The sequence below is a fragment of the Camarhynchus parvulus genome, chromosome 1A (genome assembly GCF_901933205.1).
Source record: "Camarhynchus parvulus chromosome 1A, STF_HiC, whole genome shotgun sequence".
Taxonomy (NCBI): Eukaryota; Metazoa; Chordata; class Aves; order Passeriformes; family Thraupidae; genus Camarhynchus; species Camarhynchus parvulus.
This window is the reverse complement of record NC_044586.1, coordinates 56,195,200-56,220,368: the sequence shown is the minus strand read 5'-3', so window position 1 is coordinate 56,220,368 and position 25,169 is coordinate 56,195,200. Positions and strand designations below refer to the sequence as shown.

The window sequence follows — 25,169 nt, the reverse complement described above, 5'->3', positions numbered from 1 at the left end:
AGGGTCCAGCAGGAGCCACAAAGATGATGGTGGAACTGCAATACCTTTCTTAAGAGGAGAGGCTGAGGGAGCTGGGCCTGCTTAGTCAAGAGAAGACTGAGAAGGGATCTCATCAATACATACAAATGATGTATTAATTAGCAGTGCTCTGGCAGCCAGGAGGGCCAACCATGTCCTGGATGCCATCACCAGCTGGGCCAGGGAGAGGATTGTCCCACCATGCTCTGCATTGGGCCAGTGTCACTTCAAATCCCAGGAGCAGTTTTGGGCATCACAATATAAAAAAGACATCGAGTTATTAGAGAGCATCCAAAGGAAGCCGTGAGGATGGTGAAGGGTCTGAAGAAGCCTTATGAGGAGATTTATGAGGATTTATGATGCCACTTGGTGTGCTCAGCCTGGAGCAGACTGACGGGAGACCATATTGTGGTCTTGAACATTCTTGTGAGGGGAAGTAGACAGGTGGGTGCCAACTCTCCATTCTCATGATCAGTGACAGGACTCCAGGAAACATCATGAAGCTGAGTCTGGGGAGGTTTAGATTGGATATTAGAAAAAGTTTCTGCACCCAGAGGGTGGTTGGGCACTGGAACAGGGTCCCCAGGGAAGTGGTCACAGCACCAGTGTGACAAGAGTTATAGAAGTGTTTGAAAAATGCTCTCAGGGACACGGTGCGACTCTTGGCCTGTCCTGTGCAGGGCCAGGAGCTGGATCCTGATGGGCCCCTTCCAACTCAGCACATTCTATAAGTCTCTGATTCTAGAAACATCTCAAAAACTGGTGCCAAGAGGATGTGCCAGATTCTTTTTAGTGGTGCCACCGGCAGGAAAAGGAGCAGTGGCCATAAGTGAAACACAAGAAGTTCCACCTCAACATGAGGAACAACTTCCTTACGTTGAGGGCAGCAGAGCACTGGAACAGGCTGCCCAGGGCGGTGGCGGAGTCTCCCTCTCCGGAGACATTCCGAACCCGCCGGGATGTGCTCCGGTGTCACCTGCGGCAGGTGACCCTGCCCTGGCAGCGGGGCTGGCCGGGACCGCGCCCAGAGCTCGGGGCTCCTTCCCGGCCCTGAGGCCCCGGCACTGCGCCTGGCCCCGCCCCGCCCGGCACCGCGCCTGCGCCTGCGCGCGTCCGCGGAGTCCTTGAGCGGCCGGGGCGCGGCGGCACCGCCGACATGCAGCGCTGGGGCCGCGTCTCCTGCGCGCTCGCTCGGGTACGGCACCGGCGGGGCGGCGAGGCGAGGGCAAGGGAGGGGACGGGGATGGAAGCCGCGCCGGGCAGCTCGGGCCTGGGCTTTCTTCAGACCCCTCAGCCCGCCGGGGGCGTGCGTGAGGGCGGGCGGGGCCGGAGTGGCGCCTTGAGGCGGGCGCGGGCCTTGGCCACGCTGCCCTTCCGGCTCCACTGTCCCTTTCCCTCGGCGCTCGGGCGGGCGGAGGGGACGCGGCGGCTGTGGCGGCCCTCAGGGCCCGTGAGCGGCAGGGACCAGCTGTCGTGTGCATTGTCGGTGCCGGTCCCCCAGGGTCCCGGCCCGCGGGAGGCCGGGGCCGTGGTGGCTGCAAAAGGCGCCGCCGTCAGCCGGCCCCGACTTTTGGGCTGCGGGGCTGGGGACTTCGCAAATGCTTCCAGGAACATCCTCTACTCCAGTTACAGGGTGATCGGCCCTCGATGTGTTTGTAGCAGCTGTTCTGTACTGTCCCATTACTTTTTGGTAAAGGTTAAAAAAACTTGCCCTCTCGAACCTCCCATGAGGTACAGCTGTCTGTTCATAGGAAGTGGCTGAAGGGGTTGGTTACAGAACAAGACTCTTCATAAACTCCTGTGGATATCTAATTTATGTCATTATGCGGTTTGAGAGTTGAAAGAGTTTTGTAGTTAGAGGTGAGCCTGAGGTGAGACTGACCTGAGAACAGGTGTGATGACAGACTGAGGTGACAGAGCAGGTAAGTGGCAGAGCAACTTCTGCCTCCTGTTCCGGTCAGTGCCCGCTGTGCTTCAGTCGTGCTGTTTCTGTTTTGGTTAGCTGGTGACAGTAGCTGTATATTCTTCTGTGTGTGGCTGAATGCTTATTTTCCCTCAGGAATAGACATAAACTTGTAAAACCAAGGGGTTCTTTTTATTATTTTTTCCTTTCTAGAGAAGCCATTTTGATCGAATTCATCATGGTCTTCAGGGAGTTTGTGCAGTGCCACAAAGGTCCTATGCTGATCAAGGTAATTTCTTGTGAGAAACCTTTTTTGGACAAAAAAAACCCCACCAACCCAAACCCCCACAAAAAACAAAACCATACTTGAAACTCAGAAATCAGCCTTCCGGATGAAGTCCGTGTCAGGATGGAGATTTAGGTGAAAACTGTGGTTTATTTTCATAATTTGTTTGCAAGCTAAAGCTGTAAATAGAAGTTGAATTCACCATCACTGTTCTTATGTTAATTAATATTCTAAAAGAGATTGTGGTTATAAGATATGAGCTAGGTACAAAGTTCATAGCTTCCACTGCTTTATAATCAATAGAGTTTGCACAGATAACTATTGCAGCCATGTTTTCCCCTTTATAAATTTGTGGCATTCAGTAAGCATTTATGTTTGGTGCTAAACATCAATAGAAGCTATGTTGGAAAAAATGTTACAGTAAACTATTGAGACATCTTGGAATAAGTTCTTAAAGTCTTTAGAGCAAGAGGGATGGGAAATTCAGTTTCTTTATGTCATTTTACATTATTTTCCTTGTGAAATTTAAAGACTGGTTGTTTTTCTTGTGGAATGAATACCTTTAGACAACCTTTCCCTGTGTCCAGAAAGTTACTTTCTGCATATGAGGTGTAGCTTCCTTATCTAATCCTATTTCATTAACATGCATAATTCTTAATACACAATTATTTTGCTGAAAAGCCAGTAACTCAGCTGTTCTCTGTTTCAGTTGATGCCGATGTCACGGTCATTGGCTCTGGGCCTGGAGGATATGTTGCTGCTATCAAAGCAGCTCAGCTTGGGTTTAAGGTGAGACCTCACTCAGATAGCACAATACTCATCCAGGTTAAGTTGAAGGGTGTCTGTGTGACTCTGTAATCCTTCTGACACATCTTGGGCCACCAAATGCTGTAGACATCTTTTGCTAATCTTTCCTTACCTTGCTTACCTGCATTGTGCAGAATTTGAAATGGAGGTCTGGCTGTATTGCTCTCTATAGCCCTGCTGCTTACAGAGCTGCTTAGGACAGCTTACTTTTGGTTGGAGCTGATAATTGAGGTGGGCTTATACTCTTGTGAAAGAGAAGGTGGGAAAACAGTGCTAGGAACTAATTTTTCTCTCAACAAAAGGAAAAATAAAGAGATCATGACTGACAGAAAGACAAGTGGAAAACTATTCTGAAGAACAGACTGAGGGAGCTCAGAAGGGGAAAAAGCCATATTCAACTGATAGGCTTTTTGAATCTGATTAGTGGAATTCTACTGTCATATGAGAATTTTAGAGGCAAAAATGTGTGTAGAAATACTGTAGTATTTTAGTTACATCTATTTATGTTCATCTCTGTTCTGCCTGTTGTCTTTGAATGCTTTTCAGAAGAGGCAGTTTATGTCTGATGTGTACTAGTGGTGTGTCATTTAATTAAGTATTGTGAGAGTTGTATGTGTATAATATATTTCAGATGTTTTTAAACTCACAAAAATACAGAACGTGACTTCAGGATATTTTTTTTGCCTTCACTTCTTAATATGAGACCAACTGACACTCTTGGCACTGCATTATTGTTCTCATAAGTATCTGGAACTCTGAGAAGGTGGTGCTAGCAGTCTTGAGCATGTTTCTGCTGTTTGGTATGTCACAATGTTTCTCAATTACCTAAAATAGACTTCATGACCAAAATGAACTCCTGGTGATGAGCTCCAGTGAAGCACAGGAATGGGGGGCCCATGCAGCTTGCAGTCTTCATCTTTCAGTGTTTTCAGAACTTGGCTGTACAAGGCCCTGAGCCATCAGATACATCATGGAGTCACAGAATGGTTTGGGTTGGAAGGGATGCTAAAGCTGGCCTTGTTCTAACTGCCCTGCCATGGACAGGGACACCTTCTACTAGACCATGTTACTCAGAGACCCATCCAGCCTGGCCTTGAGCATTCAGGGCTGGGGCATCCACAGCTTCTCTGGGCAACCTATTCCTGTGCCTGACCACCCCCAGAGTAAAGAATTCCTTCCTAAGAGCTGATCTAAATCTATGCCCTTCAGCTTAAGGCTGTTTCTGTCACTAAATATCCTTGTGAAAAGTCCTTCTCCAGCCTTCTGGCAAGCCCCCTTTAGATACTCCAAGGCTGCCATGTGGTCTCCTCAGAGCCTTCTCAGCCTGTCTTCATAGGAGAGCTGCTCCAGCACTGTGATTAACTTGGTGGCCTCCTCCAGGCTCGCTCCAGCAGGTCCAAATCTGTGTTGTGTTGGGGGCCACAGGGCTGGACACAATACTCCAGGTGGGGTCTCATGAGAGCAGAGTAGAGGGGGAGAGTCACCCCCTCAATGTCTTTGATGCTGAACCTGTTTGGAGAAGGAGGTTTGAGTAGATGTCCTCCTAAGGAGGTCCCTTCAAACTGAATTTGTCTGTAATTCTGAGTGTTGTCCCTCATTGGTCAGGACTCCCACAACCGGGTGTCAGTAACATCTCTTTGGGTATCTTTTAGCCTTCTGATATGTACCAATAACTGTATAAAATAGAAGTGTGTGAGATTCCATTAAGTTGTACATCTGCCTGTGACCTAGAGCAAAATAACTGAATTGTATTTGCACATCTCTGTCATAGTAATTACTCTTGCTTCTGGATGTATGTGGTTACTTAGCTAGTAACCTGAGAAAAAAAGGTGCTCAGTGATGCAGGTTTTAATAAAGATTGTGGCTTTCTGCCATGTGAGTTCATGTTTGATTATTCCAAAGCTATTTTTGTGGCTGGCTATAAAGCAGCTTTGATTAACAGTAGGATACCGTGCACAAGGGGGTTGAAAAGTGCCCTGGATTCTGTTTCTCATCATAGTAAAAAATAATTCTCTTACACTGTTTCACTACTAGTTAGAGAGGGGAAAATGCTTGGACATACTTGTACATGTCACCATTATCATTGAATAAACATGTAGAATGCTTTTAGTAGACTGGCAAAAAGATTGTATAGTTACACCATCCATGGAAGAACCTAATTCTGTTGTACTGAATTACTTAAATTTCAATTTTAGTGCTATTTCTACTAGCACAAGCATTGAGTCCTTGTATCAGAACTACAGCATCCCATGTTGTTGCCAATAGTGTTCTCTGGGTATTGGCTTTGCTTGGCCTTTGGAAGTTTATGTAAAATGGATGAGGCAGAACATCCTTGTTGGGTCAAGGTAGGAGCAGTCTGGTGCTGTTTGGTCCATGGTGCCGCTTTTAAAGCCCTTGCATTGTGTTTCATGTATTCATGTGCTTAAAATAAGAGGAAGGGGGGGTAGGGGATAAGCATGTGTCAGAATGTTCCTGTGATTTGATTTGGTGAATTCTGCTCTTCATGTTACCATCACCTACCTTAGCATAAAAGCAGCAATTTAAAGAAATTGTGAAAGGCCTTCACCTAGGTAATTGCCTCTCACTGGGCTGGAACTCTCAAGAATGTGAACCAAGGTTACAATTCTTTTGAATATATGTGTGCCTTCCAAAGAAGGAGATGCCAATTCCTTTGCTTCTACAAATCCTTCTCTGAAGGAGAGCTTCCTTTGCTCTCCTTCATTCTCTCTCCCAGTGATCTGTTTTTAAATGAAGTCTTGGCAGTTGTTTTTGTCCTTTGCACACTTTATGTTGTCAGCTTAATGAGAAGGAGATGAAATATTTTCCATCCCTGTTGTTATTGACCTTATTTTTGTTTGGTTTTGCTGTACTTCATTTTTGTTTTTTCTTTCTTTATAGGTGTTGGTACAACTTTATAGCAGCGGGAGGAATTGTTGTTTGTGGCTTGGGGGTTTTGTTCTCTTTTGTTTTCTTGGAAGAAAAGATAGCTTCATTGGATTTTAATCTATGCCAGTTCACTTACCAGTTGTTTTTGTGTTTTTATGAATCTTCACATGATTTACATGTAATTGCTTCTAGCAGTTTTTTCTGTAATTGTTAGGGGAACATCTTTCACTGGACTGAGTCTTGTATTTATTATTTACTTCATAGATTTTTGTGGTAGGACTACAAAAATACATAAAAGTAGCACTTGTATGAATGGTGCAGTGGCTGTTGTTTGCAGACAGTAAACTGGTGCAGTTTGGTAGAGAATTTGGTTGCAAAGAGCTATTTTGTGGGTTTTAAGTTAACAAAAAAAGAAGGAAGGGAAACATGAGCTGTAAAATCCAGGAATTAAATTAATGGGACACTTGTAGAGGTAGAATTACTAGACAAGTAGACAAATGTCTTTGTCATCAATTCTAAATTGTGAGAGAGCCCATAAGGAGCTGGTGGCAGAGTATTACTAAAAATTTTTTTTTTTCTATTCTTTGTCCTCAGACTGTCTGTGTAGAAAAAAATGCAACGTTAGGGGGAACCTGTTTGAATGTTGGATGTATTCCATCCAAGGTAAGTGTGCATGTTTGTTATAGCTTCATTAAAAGCAGCTGACATGATGTGCTTCACTTGGAAGGAGATTAGGAAGGAGTTTCTCAAGATGGATGTGCATGTAAGAATGGCCTGGAGGGTGAGACTGGTGGTGCTTGTGTGGAGTAATACAGATGTGGAGAGAAAGAGCTGAGTCCAGCACATGCACTATGAAAGGAAGGAGAAACAAGAAGAAATTAATAAGAACTTCCTATTTGACATTGTCAATCTAGTTGAAAGTAATTTCAGACCTTGGTCTTTGTAAGAACAGTGCTGTTGCTGGGGAATCTGCCTCAATAGCACCCAGCAGGTGGAGGAAGACACTGCTAAGGCCAGATTTGTGATGGCTGTAGTAACAGACATAATATTCTTAGCAAGACCCCTCCTAACTGTGTTGCTGTTTCTAATCCTTTTGCACAAGAGGTTCCATTAGCATGGGAGGGGAAAATACATTATAAATACTACATTTTTTAAAAAATTTATATTAACTTTTCTAAACACTTTAGTAAGCCTTTTAATGAGGTTCAGAGTATCTTAATAAATTGAAGCACCATTAAAACATGTTAATCCACACAGTGTTACCTTGAAAGTTTGAAACTCTGCTAGGATCTTTTTAACTAACTTCTCAAGTACTCTTTTATTTTTTTATCCTTTAGATTTCTTATGAAAATACTGTTAAACCCTTGGTTAAACTTAAATGCTATCTGGAATTCCTTTGAATTGTAGTAAACTTAAGAAGAACATACATAGGCTGTGTACACTAAGGCAGTAACAAATAATTCAAATACTCCTTTCCAGAAAACCACCCAAAATAATACCTTGGGCATGGGGTGGTTTTTTTTCTTTCTAGTTGCTAAAGTCTTAAGCAGTGCTTGCATCTTTTAAGTAATGAATGTTACAGATTTGGGGCTGTGACAGCTATGTGAAGTAGAGAAATTACTTTTAAAGATAGTTGATAAAAAATATAAAAATAGAATGATCTTGTTTTGATAGTATTAGTTTTACACAAACGTGTAGATAAGGCAATTATTTCAAAATGCCCTTTGAATCTTTTACTGTGCCTGCTTTAGATTTAAGTCTGTGCAAACTCGCACTGCTGTCCTTGCAAAGATACAGATAATTTCATATTTGGGGTGGCTATAACCAAAGAATCAATTTTCTTAGTAAGATCATGCCTTAACTATATTGTTATTTCTAATCAAAATACAATTATCAAGCTTCTGAATTTGAAGCTACTAATTTTTAGCCATCATATAAAAACCATTCTAATTTTATCTATGCATTTGGAAGATCCATGTACCTGAGCTAGCTCCAAGTCATCCAGCTTTAGCTTGGCTGGCTATGCAGTTATAGAAACTTCAGCATAAAACCTGAAAATTTAACTCATATATGTCTACACAGGTTAAAATCTTAACAGGCATTTTAGTGTAGATTTTCCTCATCTAGTTATTCTGTATCTTCTCTTTGGCCATCAGTCACAGTTATCTTTCTCTTCCTCTACTTGGTTTGTTCCTTTTTAAATCTCTGGAGTAATTATCAGTTTCTATGGTGAAATGAGCAAAAAGGATAGGTGTTGATTTAACTGTATTCTATTTCTATGTAAAGTATGTAACTTCATTGAATGTTTTATTAGGAGCTACTGTGTAATTTCTGTGATTGAAATACACCTTTTCAAATATGTACATATCAAACAATAGTGAGAACATTTTGTAAATAGTACAATTATTTTTCCTAATAGTAAATATTCTTTTATATTATATATGGAATGTATGTCCAAATTCACATTTTTGTGTGTCTGTTTTAGGCCTTGCTGAACAACTCACATCTGTATCACTTGGCCCATGGAAAAGATTTTGCTAATAGAGGAATTGAAAGTGAGTGAAGAGCTCTCACTGCTTGTTACATAAGTGGTTTCCGCTAAGAAGTAAATTTAGTCTTTCAAATCTGATTAGTATGGTTTTCTGGTCAGAAAATTTTTAGAGTTAACAATAATATCCTTTATCTGTCATTTGGAGGCTTAGGAATGTGTCTGCTCTTTGAACTCTGAATGTTGGATAGATAAGTTTTAGCTGAAAAGTGCAATATTGATTTTCAGCATAGCAGTTGTTGAATGTAACCTTTAGCATTTAATAGGGCCATTCAACACATCTTTCTGTGCCAGCTGTTAACTGTGTTGAGGTTAGCTCCTTTAACATTGTCACACTGCAATGCTTGGTGTAAGTTGTTTTGCTTTAACTTTAGTTACAGGACTCCGTTTGAATCTAGAGAAGATGATGGAACAGAAGAGTAGTGCAGTGAAGGCCTTAACAGGTGGAATTGCTCATTTATTTAAACAAAACAAGGTTAGTTTGGATTATATACTGAGATATATCCATTTTTTTAATCTGAATTTCTTACTTTTTACATTTTCACATTGCCACATAAATTAGAGTGACTGATATGACAAGGGCAGAATTTGGATGCTTCTCTTCCAGAAAACTTTTAAATGCCTAGTACCTTCATTCTTAATCTGCTTAAAGGAATAGTATACTATTCCTATTCCTACTAGTATACAATTATTTTGTGATTTGTACCAGGTAGTGATGCAGAGAGATGTTTTAGCAGCATCTCTAAGCATTAGTGAGATTCAGATGAAATGTAGCCTAACTTATTTGAACCTGACTTCACTGTGTTCTGATTACTAAAGGTTGTACATGTATCTGGGTTTGGAAAAATAACTGGCAAAAACCAAGTCACTGCAACTAAAGAAGATGGCAGCACACAAGTTATCAACACAAAGAACATACTCATAGCTACAGGCTCAGAAGTTGCTCCCTTCCCTGGAATTACTGTACGTATTTGAACTTAATTGTACTTCCTTTTCAGTGTCTCATAGCCACACAATTTAATGTGTAATAATGGTTTGCACCTGACTGCACTTCATGCTGTGTGTGTTTTGTATACAATATGTAAAAGGTGTTTTGTATATAATATGTAAAAGAGATTGCAAACCTCCCTTTGTGCATTTCTTTATCATTAGATTGATGAAGATAACATTGTGTCATCCACTGGTGCACTGTCACTGAAAAAAGTTCCTGAAAAGTTGGTTGTCATTGGTGCAGGAGTCATCGGTGTGGAACTGGTGAGAGGATGTTTAAACCACTTGACTTTTAATTTGTAAAAGAAAAAGGTGGTTTTTTGTGGCTGTATTTGATGGTTTTGCTGTGCTTTAACAGTTCAGTGAGTTGTAGTCAATCTGTTCAGATTTCATAGCCTGCTAGCTCCATTTTTTACCATAAAAGATGGGATAAGTGTTTGTTGGGTCAGTACTTCTGCAGCGAGTTAGATAAGCAAAGAAATTAGAGAGGAACATCCAGGGTCTTGCATAATTATTTTTCTCTTTTGGAGGAGTAGGGATGTGAGGGAATGCCAGGGTAATCAGGATGAGTTCTTGTGTTTAGTAGTTAATCTCAAGAGATGTTTAATGTGATCTGGTAGTACATATTCTATCAGCCAAAAGCGTGGAGACTTTGTGGTTCATCGTGGTCTGAGTCCCTTTGCCTCACACCTACACATTTCAAAAAGAATTTATATTTGCTGGTCTTGCAGCTGCTTGAATCTGTGCCCATCTGCCAAGTGGTTGCTTAGCCTGCTGACTAATAAGCTGGGAAAGAGTAAGCAAAGTGAAATTCTGTATTGGGTGGATGTGGGTAACTGTAGGTAAATACCTCCAGGGTGTACATGGGTTTTGTAGGTGAGGCTGATGATCATGGTTAAGGTTATAAATACAGACAGGACCAGCAGAGGCTCCATTTTGTTGTGTAAAATTTCCTTGATGTGGTATTGTTTTGATTAATTAATAGTGGTATTAGAGCCCCACAAGCAATTCCCTTTGGGTTTTCCTTTCAGATTCATTGATTTTGAATTTCTTCTATACCTATAGTATAAAACATACATGAGTTATATTTAGTGATTTTGTTAGCTATTTCTTTAAAAGCCTAATTCCCTGAATTTGATCATGGAAGTTTTGAGTCTGCAAATAAACAATGATAAATCTTTTCCTGGAAAGGCTGGGGGAAGTTGAACTTCTTTTATTTTATGTCATGTTTGTAGAAACTGATCAGTTTGCTGTTACATGTTATCCTGCTTTAGAAGAGTTTACAGTCTGTTGCAAATATTAGAGTAAAAGTATCTGAAGTTTGCTTTTCAAAAACTCCTTTTACCTGTATTGTTTACCTGCAGGGTTCAGTTTGGCAGCGCCTCGGTGCAGATGTGACAGCTGTTGAGTTCATGGGCCATGTTGGGGGAATGGGAATTGACATGGAGATCTCTAAAAACTTCCAACGCATTCTTCAGAAACAGGGATTCAAGTTTAAACTGAACACCAAAGTTACTGGTGCTACCAAGAGACCAGATGGAAAAATAGATGTAGCGTAAGTGTTTAACATAAAACTAAAGGAATGCAAAATATATTCTTCCTCCCAATCCATCCAATCTATTTAAAAATACAGTCTGAAATTATTTTTTAAACAGGAATGAAAATTAATTCTTTAGTGCTATTAAATGTTTATCCTTCTTTAACAACTTACAGAGCTCATAATTTTGGGTTTATTAAGTCCTAAGTTGCTTATACAGGACTTATTCCATTGACTTGAGTTGGGGGCTTGCTGGCATAAAACCACTGTTATAATGAGATCAGTAATAAAAACAGAACTCTAAATCATTATTTTCATGGAAGATACTTGCTTCTGTATAACTAGCATAAATACCATGATTGTTCATACAGTCATTTCCAAGCCGTTAATTCTTGACTACGTACTGGAAAGTCATCTTGTCTTAGGGTAAGCCTGGCAGAGATATTATTGTTCTTGAACAGAAAAAAAATGAAACTACACAAAGAGTTTATTTTAATGGTCTTATTCAAGACCTTTGAAGTTTTATACATGAACAGTTAATATAGAAACACATAAAGCAAATTTGCTTTGTAAAAGTCCATAAGTATGCACTAGTTCTATTTGTGTTAATGGATTCTCTATGCAGAAACTGTAGTTTAAAAAAATGCTTGATGTTACTTCACAAAAACAAGCTTAAATGTTTTTTCATTGGAGATTTACTATGGTGACTTTTACTTGCTGGATCACTGTAGCTTGGAACAGCCTGTCATCCATCACTCTAAAGGTCCAGGATTTGGGCTTCTTTGCATGCCGTGCTGATGCTGGTTGGATTTCTCATGTGGTCTGTTTCTACTTATAGGGTATCATTTTGGTTCAGAGTATGCTTTTGATTCCACACACTTCCAATTATCCTCACTTCCCATGCTTTGGTTCTTGTACTCTCAGAGTTCGTAAACTGAACTTGTTCTGGGTGCAATTAAAGACAAGATACACTTGAGGGATGCATGGCAGCTCCTAACAGGTGTTTGGTTCCTGGGCCAGAAGAGAGCTTGCTGAGAATACATGGCCCTACCCCACCCCAAAGTATGTATACTATATACAAAATATATATACTTGGGGTGGCAAGTACTCAGCAGCAGTGACTTTGCTATGTGGATTCGATCCCATCAGATCATGCTATTTGCTGTTGAAAATATACCCTGATTTTCTCTCTGACAGTTGTTAGGAAATGTAGTAAGAGGTGTTGCCCCTTCTCCCTCTTCCACTACTGAACTCTTGCAAGGAGGAAGCCTGGGGCAGGATGAATGAAGTGCTCTGGGTGCCAGACCCAGCCAGGATTTCACCATCTTGGGTCATATTAGTTACTAACCAGGGAGAGATAAGGCTACAAGTTTACAGCTTAGCATTTTTGCTTTTTGTTTTGCTGCAGTGTTGAAGCTGCTGCTGGTGGCAAGGCAGAAGTAATAACTTGTGATGTGCTCCTAGTTTGCATCGGTAGGCGCCCTTTTACAAAAAATCTAGGTCTTGAGGAAATTGGAATAGAACTTGATAAGAAGGGAAGAATTCCGGTCAACAACAGATTCCAAACCAAGATTCCAAAGTAAGTAAGACTAATTTTTTCCTCTTTTTTTAATGCAGAACACTTATTTTTAAAGTTTAACTAACTAAAGCCCTTCTGGTTTTTAATAACAGAACATATTTTCCTTTTCTGAAAAGAAAACTCAATATATCCTATCATTTCAGTAGCTAAAAAGTTTTAGTCAGCCTTTGACGTTTTGTAATTTAAAAGTCACTGTCCATTTCGTGTCACTAAGTACCTCTTGAAGTGTGGTCATTCTGTGGAAACTGCTAAAATGAAGTATTTTAATCTGTTTTGATTAGAGTTTTCAGTAACGTTTCAAACAGACTGTTATGTAAGGTAGCCCAGGTGTGCTAGAATGTTTTTAAACAGTGTCTAATTCTGTTTCATTGGTCTGATAGCATCTATGCTATTGGTGATGTAGTTGCTGGACCTATGCTGGCCCACAAAGCTGAGGATGAAGGCATTCTTTGTGTAGAAGGCATGGCTGGGGGAGCAGTTCATATTGACTATAACTGCGTTCCCTCTGTGATCTACACTCATCCTGAAGTGGCCTGGGTGGGCAAGTCAGAAGAACAGCTGAAAGAAGAGGTACTGTTTGTTTTCTTTTCCAGCAAAAACTGTTTTTCCACTTTGAGCTTGGTTTCATTCTCTAGTTGTTTATCTAGCTACTTAATCCAAATTTCTGCATTTGAATTTACTGCTTAGGGGATGTGAGTGAATGATGCTCTTGTGCATGCCACTCTCCCAAGAACCACAGTTCTCTTTAATAACTTGCATTCTGTGATATTAATATTGTTTGTTTGCAAATTAGTCTTTTTTTTTTGTACACTCTTACACCATTTATGGTGATAGTTCATGTACATTCCTGTGTCTCCTGTTTTAGTTCTGCATTGCTTCTCCTCACGTATGTAACAGTTGGTTACATTGTTCTTGTTGGTCATTAAGTCAGTAACACATCTGTTTTGCAGGGTGTAGAGTACAAAGTTGGGAAATTTCCATTTGCTGCAAACAGTAGAGCAAAGACAAATGCTGACACAGATGGCTTGGTGAAGATACTTAGTCATAAGTCGACAGACAGGATGTTGGGTGCTCACATTTTAGGCCCAGTAAGTATCATCAATTGTGCTTTCTTAGCCTTATAATGTTCTTTTTATTTAGTGTTGCATAGTTGTTGAGTTAGAAGTGGTGTTTGTAAACAGGAAGGTTTGTGTTCACCATAGTTATTTTATTTTACAGTTCTGTTCTGCACCCCGACCTCCTTTGTACTTTTTAGTTACTTAGGTGAAACTAAAAAAAAAGCCCAATTTTTTTTGTCCTCTTGAATTAGTGCTATAGTTATTTATTTGGTTTCTTTGACAAGTTTTGTGTGGTGAGGTTTTTGGTGATGGTGTTTGTTGTAGGTTGTTTTTGCATTTTGTTTTTGTGAATACTGCCAAATACTTGAGAGAATAGCAGAAATTGTTGATTCAACTTTTGGAAGTTGAAGGAGCTGAAAAGACTGTGTCTCTTTCATTGGTGTTTTCTTTTTTCCCTTCTCTCCAACTAAAGACCTCTGCAAGGGTGGTAATCTTATGCTGCAGTCACCAAATCCGGGGTCAGTAATTTGTGGAACTTAGAGTGAAAAAACCTTTAGGATTTCCCCTGTCTAGGAGGTTTTTGGGGTTTTTTGGTCAAAGTTAGACCCTAGTTTTTCTCTGTTTTGTTTCTTAGCTGTAAATTTTTTTTTTCAAAATACGTTTGCAGAAACACTTCCATACATTTTTGTGCACAGCTTTAAGAGAAACACCAAACTGTTCTCAGTAAGATTCTATGCTACTTACTTTCTCTTGCAGTTGTAGTAATTTAGAAAACAACATGACTTAAAGGAAGCACAACTTTGTCTCATACCAGCAGATCTAATTTTCTTCATTGGGAAGGGACTGGGGGGGAAAATCTTATGGTTGTGGATCTGAGTGCTAAAAATGTAAGAGGAGATTTAACTATTTTTCACTCCTCAATTGTATATTCTCTTAGTAAATATGCATAAATACAGCGAATAAAAATGAGGGTGTTTGAGTAGTAACATGCTTTTTTTTTAATCTAGTTATCTATTTAACTTTTCAGGGAAGCATTGAAGTTTTGGATTGGTTTCTTTTCATGGAAAAATGCCTAGCTTTTGCACAACTCTCAGGAATGAGAGAACAAATACTCTCATTAATGTTTAGATTTATGCTAGGTTTGATCACAAACACTAAATAGAGTACATTACTTACATTATAGCACAGATGAAGTGTTGGTTAAACCGTAACTTCTCTTTTTTAGCAGAAAATGCTTATTTATAAGCTGCTACTGATGCAGCAGAGCCTGGACAAGTGCATAAGAATTTGTGCTAATTGCAAGTACCATTAAATTGCAGGGTGCTGGTGAAATGGTGAATGAAGCTGCCCTTGCTATGGAATATGGAGCATCATGTGAAGATGTAGCCAGAGTTTGCCATGCCCATCCAGTAAGTGTTTTCTAGAGGGCCTGTTAAACACCTTCACACAGACAGGCTATTACTCCATGTAGCTATTAATGACTTGTAACTTTTTGTGCTTGCTCCCTACAGACGGTGTCAGAAGCCTTCAGGGAAGCAAACCTAGCAGCATCCTTTGGCAAAGCTATCAACTTCTAAAACGAAAGAGCAAATCTTTGTACATACATAGTACATCTCTGAAAATGGACTGTGGGCCCTTATGGAAGGCTGAATCTGAGGATTTTAGGACTGACTTAAGTGAATATCTTAATTTGAAACATCAGATATTTAAACAAGTAGAGTTTGGAACAAGTGGAATTATCCAGTCTCTGTAAATTAAATACTTAAAATTACATGTTTATTTACACAATGAATGTTGCAGAAAAGCAGCCTGACAGAACTCTTTTCTTTTTAGAAAACAAACATTTTGCTGCTGCATGGGATTATCAGGTTTGCTGGTCAGAACTCTGGATGATTGTCCAGCATACCTTGTATTTTCTTATTTGAAGTAGTGTTACAATAAACCAGTTGCATACTGGCACTTGAAATGCCACTGGCACTTAAAATGCCACTGTCACTTCCGCACAAAAATGTGTTTCTTCTGAAGGGATTAACTTTGGTATTTAATCTACTTCTTACATATGAGTACCAAAACTTGTTTTGACCTAGTAGTGTTGGGATGTTGGGAGAAGAGGGGCTCGTGTAGATCAATTAAAATTACACTCACTTTTTAAAGAGAAAATTACTGTCTGTGTGATTCTCCACGTCAGGTTTTCATATTGAAAACTCTTAAGGGGAAAAACTGAGTGCTGATTGAGAAATGAAAAATTGAAGACAAATGGACTGCTACCTAATTCTTTTTAGTTTTAAAGCTTCCATTGTCCAGCTCTCTTAAATTTGAAATGCTAAAACTGGGTAGTGAAGCAGTGTTTGCTGTTAAATGCTATGACCTGAGGGTTATTCTGCACCTTCCACACGTAAGGGCTGCAGTGTCAGCTCTCCACACAATTAAGACATACTTTCTTCTCTTCTGTTTTCTATTTTGTTCCCTCTTTCTGTCTCTTCTGTAGCAAGAGAGCTTAATAAATACTTGACATGGCTGGAGGGTCTTCTTGGATTTTGTTTGTTGACTGGATCCTTGTAGTGTCTAGGTTGTTAATTATGTGAGCAAACTCACAAACAGATGGCATTGTTGGAAGATCTTTAAGCTGTATATGGAGCATGCCCAAATCCAGTAGTTGAAATTAACTTCTTTTCCAAGGTGCCATTTCTTCTTTTTTGCCAGGCTCTTCTGCCTTTAAGAAAACACTACCTGCTGGTATTGTGCATGTCCTTTTTCATTATGCCACTGGAATGAGAAGTGCACACTCAGAAGGTGGTGCTACAGCCTATGTGGTTTTTTTGTATAGACAAGATGGTTATATCTTTCTAGCTTGCTTTATAGCTTCTTATCCAAGTATTATCTATAGTGAGTGACAGAGATGGATGCCAGCATTACCATATCAATTAATCAGTAAAACACCAGTGATAGTCTTCTTCATTGTGATTTATTTTCAAAACTCCTACTTTAAATGTAGATGAGGTTAAACCATACCACATTAAGCTTATCACCATCTGATTCATGGGTATGCTGGGTTAGTGAATTAATGTGGGTCTGCTTTCAGGTGTGTGTTAGTAGGAAGCTGGTGAATGGAAAGTGTATGTCAGACAACAGAGCAAAAAAGCTTGATTCTTCCAATAGATCTTGGCATTTCAGAATTACTTCTAACTTAACAAAGGTAAATGTTAAGTGTTAATCATGTGATTTGCAAGTTCTTCCCAGAAGCCTTGCTCTTTCAGAAACAGTTTTGTGTCTACTCCCTCCACCTCCTGAAGACTTGTAGCAGTCCTACTGTAATTCATTCTTGAAGTTCATCAGTTAGAAAAGTTTGTATCTCATTTTATGTTAAATGCAGTTTGAAAAGCCAGGGAAACTTATAACCAATAATACTTCTAAGCTTGTACTGGAGACTCTGAGTTTTCCAGACACTTAAAAATGAAAATCAAGGCCTTAAAATTATTTTTTTACTTTCTTGCTGTCATTCCCATTCTAGTTAAGTGTACAAAAAAGTATAAAAGTAAAATGAGCTGCTGAGACACCTGTCAGTGGTCACATAGCAGTTAGGCTTGAGTGCTGCCAAATTGGCACTTTGTAGCAGCTGCTGAATGTACTGGCAGTGAACAGTGCATGATACTGCTGTGATGATCAATTCCTTCAAAGAATTTTTTTTTTTGTTGTGCTGCTTGTAATCTTTGGAGCTTAGGGGTAATTATTTATTTAACCAGAATGCCCTTCAGTTTGCTCAGGTTGTGCTGTATCCTGCTGTATTTGTCCTGATTTTGATGATCACACCTGCTTATCAAGCCTGATTTCCTTTTTACCACAAGATAACCCATATAGCTGATCAGGGAAGCCAGTTGATGTACCCTTTTTGGATTTCAGCAAAGCTTTTGATACTGTCACAGGATCCTTCTGCACAGAATGTCCAGCACACGGCTGTATAAACACATCATTGACTCACAGGTTGGGCACAAAGGGTTACAGTGACTGGGTGACATCAGTGGTGACCTGTCACTAGGGGGGTTCCATCTTTAGTCCTGTGCTCTTCATCTTCATTAATGACTTGGAGGTAGAACAGGAAGGACTGCTAAGCAAGTTTGCAGGTGATACAAAACAGGGGAGGAGCTGTTGAGTTCCTCTAAGGCAGAGAGGCCCGGCACAGAGACCTTGACAAATTACAGATCTGGGCAATCACCAACCATTGCAAGTTCAGCAAGGGGAAAGTGCCAGATTCTGCACCTGGATGTATGGATCGGGAATGAGAGGCTGGAAAGCAGCTCTGTGGAAAGGGACCTGGGGGTCCTGGTCAGTGGAAAGTTGAATTAGGAGCCAGCAGTGCCCTAGGGGCATCAGGCACAGCAGCACCAGCTGGGCAAGGGAGGGGATTGTCCTGCTCTGCTCTGCACTGGGGCAGCCTCATCTCGAGTGCTGGGGGCCATTTTGGGCCTCACAATATAGAAAAGACATTAAACTATTAGAGAGTGCCCAAAGGAGGGCAAGAAAGATGGTGAAGGACCTTGAGGAGAAGCCATATGAGGAGTGGCTGAGGTCACTTGGTCTGTTCAGCCTGGAGGAGACTGAGGGGAGACCTCACTGCAGTTACAACTTCCTCATGAGGGGAAGAGGAGGAGGGGCAGACACTGATCTCTGCGATGACCAGTGCTGAGGGAATGGCCTGAAGTTGTGTTGGGGAGGTTGATGTTGGATATCTGGAAAAGGTTTTTCACTCAGAGGGTGGCTGGGCACTGGAACAGGCTCCCTAGGGCAGTGGTCACAACACCAAACCTGAGAGAGTCCAAGGAGGCTTTGGACAGTGCTCTCAGGAACGTGGTGTGACTTTTGGGGCATCCTGTGCAGGACCAGGAGTTGGACTCAATGGCCCTTGTGGGGCCCTTCCAACTCTGTTTATTTTGTGAGTCCAAGCTTGAATTACCATATAAACTTGGTGCATTCATACTTTCAGTGCTGACCTCTCTGTTTTCACTCTACATATCAAGTGTTTCATAATCAGTGACATGAATGTAGTCTTAGGCCTAACTGGGTATCATGCAGGGGCTACACAATCCTTTTTGAGTGCTGTGGCATAACTAACTACACGTGGATGGTATTTCTTCATTCAGTGGTAATTTGGTCTGAGTCACCATATTACGTTTTATAGTAATAGTAACCCTTCTTTAGAATTACATAGCTCAAGCCAAGATTTTATTAGATCTCTAACCAGTGTAAGAACAAGACTTGCTAAAGGATTAATTGATGTACCATTGCAGCTACTGAAAATAGGCAGGAACTTAATGAGTCATACTAGGTACATACAGTGATACAAAAGTACTGTTTATTATCAACATCAAAAAGTTACTTTTCTTTGGTTCTGTGGCTTTAAAGTCAGTATAAAACCTGTTCACCTTTTCAGGTCTTAATATAATGTCAAAAAGAACTAGTATAATACTTGTAAAACCCATCCTGAACACAAAGCACTTCCCACTCCTGTTTACAAGCAAGTGCTGTAAACAGCAACCTTCTGGCTGATTGTCTGTAAGAGGGAGCGAACTGTCTCCTCCAGCTCCACCAACTGCTTGGCTTTGTCTTCCAGAATTTTCTGATTGTTTTCATATGTATTTTCCAAATCTGTAGGCAAAGGAAGGTGAAAAAAACAGCTTAATTGGTGGTGTTTTCATACACGTAAATCATTATAGTTATGGATAAACTACTATTCAAATTTATTTCTATTGTGCAAGATATTCTGATTGGGGAAAAAAACAAAAAACAAACAAAACCCCAGAAATCAACAAAGGCTGGAATGGCACCTTTTTGTTTCCTTAACACAGGGGTGTAAAGGAACAAAGAAGTTATTTTCCAAAGGTGAAAATCCAAAAGTGTATTTTGAATGTTAAAGTAATTGTCATTCTTTGCTCTATGGTGGCTTTTACTGAACAGTAAAATGTTTTGGCTTGTGATGATTAAGACTACTCGGCAAGTCACAGTAACTGTGCAGGAGTAGCAAAGAGGGGAAGAATTAATTCTGTAGAATTAAAACCAGAAGGAAAATTTAATTCTGTCTCTGGTAGCAAGGGGCAGATTGCCTTGTTCTGGTTCAATCAACTTTGTCAACAATAAATGTTAAATTAATCTGTGAACTGGAACTCCTGTGTCCTGATTAGCTTTTGTTTTAAGAGCTTTCCAGGGTGGGGTGAGGGGAGTACTGTTTGGAGATGGGGATCTTGCTGGAACACGAGTCCTTGTCCTGAGCAGAGTAGTTTTGTTCCTTCCCTGTGGTGGTTCTGGGGACAGTGAGAGGTGCCATACCAGAAGTTTGTGTCTCACCTGTAAGTTTCAGCTTATTCTGTAGAGAAATCCTTGCTTCAAAAGACTGTATTATGTCCATAAGAATAAGGAAAGCAGATCAAGCCTCAGTAACAAAAAAGTACCTTTTCCCCTTCTGCTGATGAATAGCTGGTTTAACAGCATGAAATTGCTTCATGTTCTAAGGTGCCAAATGACCTCCTCAGAAGAGCCTTACCTTTGAGCAGCTGGAGTTTGCTGTTTGCTTGAGCCAACAAGGCTTTAGCTTCATCTTGCAACACGCCTGCTTTCCTCCTGGCCTCGGCTGACTCCTCTGTCTTCCTGGCAATGAGCTCCTCCACGGTTTTGTACTTGCCGCTGAGCTCGCTGCTGAGCACCTGTTCCCAATTCAAGCACAAGATGGAGCTCACACAAAGCCAATACAGTGGGAGTTGGCATTTCCTCCCTCTGTCCTTTCTTAATCCTGCTGCCAGGAGAGACTACACTGGGAGCTCTTTAACAAAAGCAGAAACCGTGCCAGGATATTTCCTAGTTTCTGTCCAAGACTAGGAGCTGTAGTGAACACTCATCAGTTGCTCTTTTGCAGATCTGTGGCTGTTTTACAGCTTCAATACTGGCACTTGGCAGAGATTTATGGGATTCAGTTACAGGATTCTGTAACTAATGGAAGCCATGGTCCCTAGAACTGCTGGAAAGCTACACCTGGCACTGCTCCTGGCTGAGTGGTTGCATCTGGGGAGGAATAAATATCCTTGCTACCCTTTCAGCAACAAGAACTGAACTAGCTGCCCAGCTGGTGTTAGTGAAGGTGCTGGCAAAGTCTTGAGGTTGGTTTCTCCGCTGTGCTTTTTGTTGTGGGCATAAGATTAGGAAGTCCTATGGCCCAACTAAATTCAACCATTAAGCAAGATAACAAACCATAGCAGCACTAGAATTCTCTTGTGTTTACTTGACAGCACCTGAAATTCTACTTAGTGTTTGGATATTGTTGAGTTGATGGATAATGCAGCTCTCCTGTCAGAAAACGGCTCTCTGGAGATTGGTAGGCTAACTACAGACAAGAGATGGGAGCAATGAAACTTCCTTTGGCAGATTGGTCAATTGTTTTGTTAATGAACATTCTTTTGCTATTACAAAAGTGTGTAGCAAACATTGGGAGTAATGCCATATGTTCACAGAGAAAAATCTTGCATCTCTGATGATATTTAGCAATTACTTCAGTTTTTTGTTAAGATAATTATTTTTCCTGTTGCTTGATTCTGTATATGCCAAATTTTGGCTTGTTTGTCCTGAACCTATCATTGTTATAGAACCATAAATACTCTATACAAGTGGAAAAAAGTTTCCAGTTCTCCTGTGACATATAGTAAAGCTGAGGAACAGAAACCTATCTGTGAAAGGCTGACAGGTTCCCTGCAGCTATTTCAGAACCTGAAAACTTCCCAATAAATCTCTCTCAGGATCTGATACCAAAGTAAAAGGTTGCTATCTTTGTTAAGAGCATAAATGTTGGATTTTCTACCCCCAGAATATGAACAATAAATGTGAGGGATCACATGGATTCATTGATCTCCCTTTAGCCAAACCTGGGGGAGTTTTGCTGGCTTCTCTTTAGGATTGTTCCTGAGCTTCTCACCTTTTGAACTTCTTCAGCATTTTGTTTTGCACTAATAATTTTGTCTTCTATATTTCCCACCGTCCCTGAATTTGTAGCAGCCTTTTGCCTAAGGTCTTCAACACTCTTCTCTAGCTCAAACAGACGTAAGGTAGCATTGTTCAGCGTTTCAGCAGATGCTGCATTTTCAGATTCAATCTAACAGAAAGAAGAATGAGAGTTAGACTTTCAAAAGGCAATGTATATAATAATGAACTTTCTTCATAAACCCTGCTCAACTAACTAGTTTGTGTCCATATATCTGAGTTGAAAGCAGTGTTTTGGTTTTGCTAAAAATGGGCAATTGCAGCCAGGGTGAAAAAGCTCAGTGCTTGAGAATGGTACGTAGGGGGCTGCACAAGCATTAAGGAACATGGTCAAATCAAAAAGCATTTGATTCCATTATACACGCAAGAGTTGACTAATTCACTGACAAAACTTCAGATATTTGACTCCATCATGTGATAATGGACTTGTGAAGCTTCTAAACTGGTCAAGCTTCATAAGTATAGATAGCACTGTGGTCTCAGGAGAGCTTTGAGATGAAGTCTGCAAATACTTTATCTGACAAGATTGTAGCACTTGGCACTTCAATCCAGCCTTTCTTTATTTTAGTCTGGTGCTGTAGTGTGGATGACACTGAGCGCACCAATACAGAACCAGTGTGGCTGACAGGTGTAGCTTGCCAGGGGTCTTGTCAGACCTGCTGGTTTAGAGGGCTACAGTCCTGCTCATTTAACTTGGTTGGTGCAGGATACGGGGTGAGAAAAGCCTTTTGGTGTTTTTTGTTGTTGTTGTCTGGTTTGGTTTGTTTATAAGTAAAAAGTCCCCACTTAAAAGTTGATGTGAGGCAGGAATAGTTTAGATGCATTTTAACTGCAGCCTTTGCTTTGCAGTACCCAAGAGCTTTCTCCAGACAAGCTTACATCAGTTTCTAAGCATCAGACTTGGTGCTGTTTCTATTATGTTAAGAAATACTCATAAAGAACTCACCGAAGTCAGCAAGTCTTGAGTTCCTTTAATATCTTCATCAGCTTGTTTGATGGCTTTTTCAGCTGCATTTTGAGCTTTTTCAGCTTCTTCCAGTGCTGCTTTCACCATGTCTGCAGTGACTTTAACATCTGTTGCACCTTTGCTGTGGAGCAAGATTGTTAATGCTAAAAATGCTCTTACTTTGGAACTGGAAAAAGAACACATGCTGCAACGGGCTGGTTTTGCCCCTTATTGAAGGAATTAGAATTTACATCAGGGAAAGTTAAAGTGCATTTTCTGATGCAATGAGATGAAACAGGGCTGCATACCTTGCTCTTTTTGCTTCCTCCAGTAGCATTTCTGCTCTGGCAATGTCTCCAGCACTCTGCTGCAGAATGACCTCAACATCAGAAAGGCTTTCTACACGCTCACGAATATCTTCTGTCAGGGCCTGCAGCTGCTGGGGAGTGCTTGGCATCTCCATGTTCAGCACTTCATTAGCCACTGCCTCAATGCTATCCAGGTCAGCACTGTCTTCTAGCAGATGGACACAAATGACAGAGACGTGAGTAAAAGCTTCTCTCTGTCACATCTCAGCACTCAAATTCTGTTCAGCTGCTTCCTTAAGAAGGAAAATAATGAGAAAACTTCCTCCCCCATATTTATGAAAAATCAAGGTGTTAAAGCTACTTCCCAAGGTGAAACTTCCCTCTCAGGAGAGGCCCAGCAGGTGTATAGGCCCTGCTGGCACAGCTCTCTTGGAAGCCATTTGAACAACTTGGTGCTCAGCTGCACCACTCTGGGGAGGACCTGAGCCCACAGGAAACAAAACCAACAGCTGCACGTAGATGTATTTGTGCTCCCAGCACAGTCAGCCCTGAGCAAACAGGCAAGGAACGGGCTGCTGGCAAACAAGGCTCTCATTTAACCTTTATATGCTTTCTTGCAGAGAGAGAAATGCAGTTTCTGACTCCCTTCCCCTTTAATACAACTTTGTCTTTCTAGCCAGAACTTACAGACATACTTGGCAAAGTACAGAAGTACAAAAGCCTCAGCTGAAATGCACACAAGAACATGTCAGTTTGCTCTCACTTTCTTATTATCTTGGTTTTCTCTTGTTTTTTCTCATGTTTCCAGATTTCATCATACACACTGTCTGTCTAAGGGAGGTGGGGGGAATGATGACAACTGTTGAGCTAACTCTTGGAAGATAATACAGATGTAAAGCTGGTTTTCACAAACCCAGAATTAAAATATAATTAAAATGTAACATTCTTACGCATTAGGAAGTCTCTAATCTGTTTAATAAGATTTCTCAGATCTTCATTGCTTCTGTCCACTTGTTCTTTGGTAGCATTGGTTTTAAGCAAAACTGCTTGTGCATTTTGTTTTGCTTCATCTGCTCTCTGTTTTGCCTCAGAAACCTAAAGAAAGGAAAATGGAAGGCTTGCTTGCTTATCTTCTTATGTTTTAGGGTTTGTTTTAAAACAATTCATCTGGAGTCAGAAGTAATAGTAACAAGGAATGCTTTTTCTCATAAAACTTACAGAACACTTGGAAGCTGGCCCTGATCCATACCACCAGTGCTAGTTTAAACAACTCAGGCTGATGTTTAGTTATCCATGAAGCTTCACTCTAGCAAGCTCTCTTTCTGAAGATATTTACAAGCATGATGAAGTTACACAACCCAAAATAAGTATTTTCTGCAGAAAACCAGCCCATGCTTTATCAATTAGTGTCTGTGCTACAACAGACAGATTTTCCTTTTTCTTTTTTTACTATCTTAACAATTGATTTGCCATATTACCATTCTGGAGAGTTGCTCAACTTCTGCTAATGCACTGAGGATGTCTCTGTCAAAATCCATAGCCTTCTGCCAGGCATTGTGAGCCACGGTCACCAGCCCGTCGCAGCTGGGGCCTCCACACTTCTTCTTGCCCTCGTCTGTCCGACAGCTCAGCCCCCCGCACTCGGACTCGGCACACGAGGCTCCCGGGGCACTGCCACACGTCTGCAGGGACACAGGGGAAGCAGTCACAGCCTCATTTCCACTCCATTACCTGGGGGCTGGAGTAGGACACTCTTCCACCACAAAATTTCAGAGTAAACTTCTTTTCCAAGAAGCAAAACTATTTCTATCAGCAACATTGTGCTGAGAGTTACCCCCTGCTTGGTCAATTGTTTGGTAATGAAATAACACAGGAGCTGGTTTAACCAGAGGGAAAATTAGAAAATTCCCTGTTCTTGTGAGGCTCTTTTACCTTTTCATGCCCCCTCCCAAACTCTCTTTTTGCCAAATGATAGTCACTAACTCAGGTTTTGCAGCCAAAAAACCTCCCTGGAAAAACCTAGGGGCTGAGCCAAGTTAGTTGCAGCTGTCTCCTGTGAAGTGTAAATGAGTGCCTCTTACCTGTTTGGCACGTAACCCAGCAGTAGCTAGAAAGCAGAAAGGTGTGTGTGTGTGTGTGTGTGTGTGTGTGTGTGTGTGTGTGTGTGTGTGTGTGTCTCATGACTACACCTCCAAGCAACTCAGTATTTACTGCCTTGATAAACATCTACCCACGACTTCACTTCAGTTCTTAAGAACAGTCAGGGCAGGAATGTAGGGGAAGG

At 40.9% G+C, this 25,169-nt stretch overlaps 2 protein-coding genes across 2 annotated transcripts in view; one reads left to right on the top strand and one right to left on the bottom strand.

The window, feature by feature from the left end:
• Nucleotides 1-1,109: 1,109 nt before the first annotated feature.
• On the top strand, nucleotides 1,110-16,132 carry DLD (dihydrolipoamide dehydrogenase). The gene is made up of 14 exons (XM_030959340.1): nucleotides 1,110-1,213; nucleotides 2,135-2,210; nucleotides 2,917-2,996; nucleotides 6,495-6,563; nucleotides 8,386-8,455; nucleotides 8,823-8,923; nucleotides 9,268-9,411; nucleotides 9,601-9,702; nucleotides 10,803-10,993; nucleotides 12,384-12,554; nucleotides 12,935-13,124; nucleotides 13,505-13,642; nucleotides 14,932-15,021; nucleotides 15,124-16,132. The coding sequence occupies exons 1-14, from the start codon at nucleotides 1,175-1,177 to the stop codon at nucleotides 15,187-15,189; spliced, it is 1,527 nt and encodes a 508-aa protein (XP_030815200.1). The 5' UTR covers nucleotides 1,110-1,174; the 3' UTR covers nucleotides 15,190-16,132.
• A 2,678-nt stretch (nucleotides 16,133-18,810) lies between these two features.
• LAMB1 (laminin subunit beta 1) overlaps nucleotides 18,811-25,169 on the bottom strand; it is a 42,261-nt gene continuing 35,902 nt past the window's right edge. Inside the window, exons 27-33 of the mRNA XM_030959339.1 lie at nucleotides 24,364-24,567; nucleotides 23,836-23,980; nucleotides 22,886-23,093; nucleotides 22,578-22,719; nucleotides 21,567-21,743; nucleotides 20,148-20,307; nucleotides 18,811-19,255 (exon numbers count right to left, since the gene is read on the bottom strand). Coding sequence (XP_030815199.1) covers nucleotides 19,119-19,255; nucleotides 20,148-20,307; nucleotides 21,567-21,743; nucleotides 22,578-22,719; nucleotides 22,886-23,093; nucleotides 23,836-23,980; nucleotides 24,364-24,567 — 1,173 coding nt within the window. The 3' untranslated portion in view covers nucleotides 18,811-19,118. The remainder of the gene's footprint in view (nucleotides 19,256-20,147; nucleotides 20,308-21,566; nucleotides 21,744-22,577; nucleotides 22,720-22,885; nucleotides 23,094-23,835; nucleotides 23,981-24,363; nucleotides 24,568-25,169) is intronic.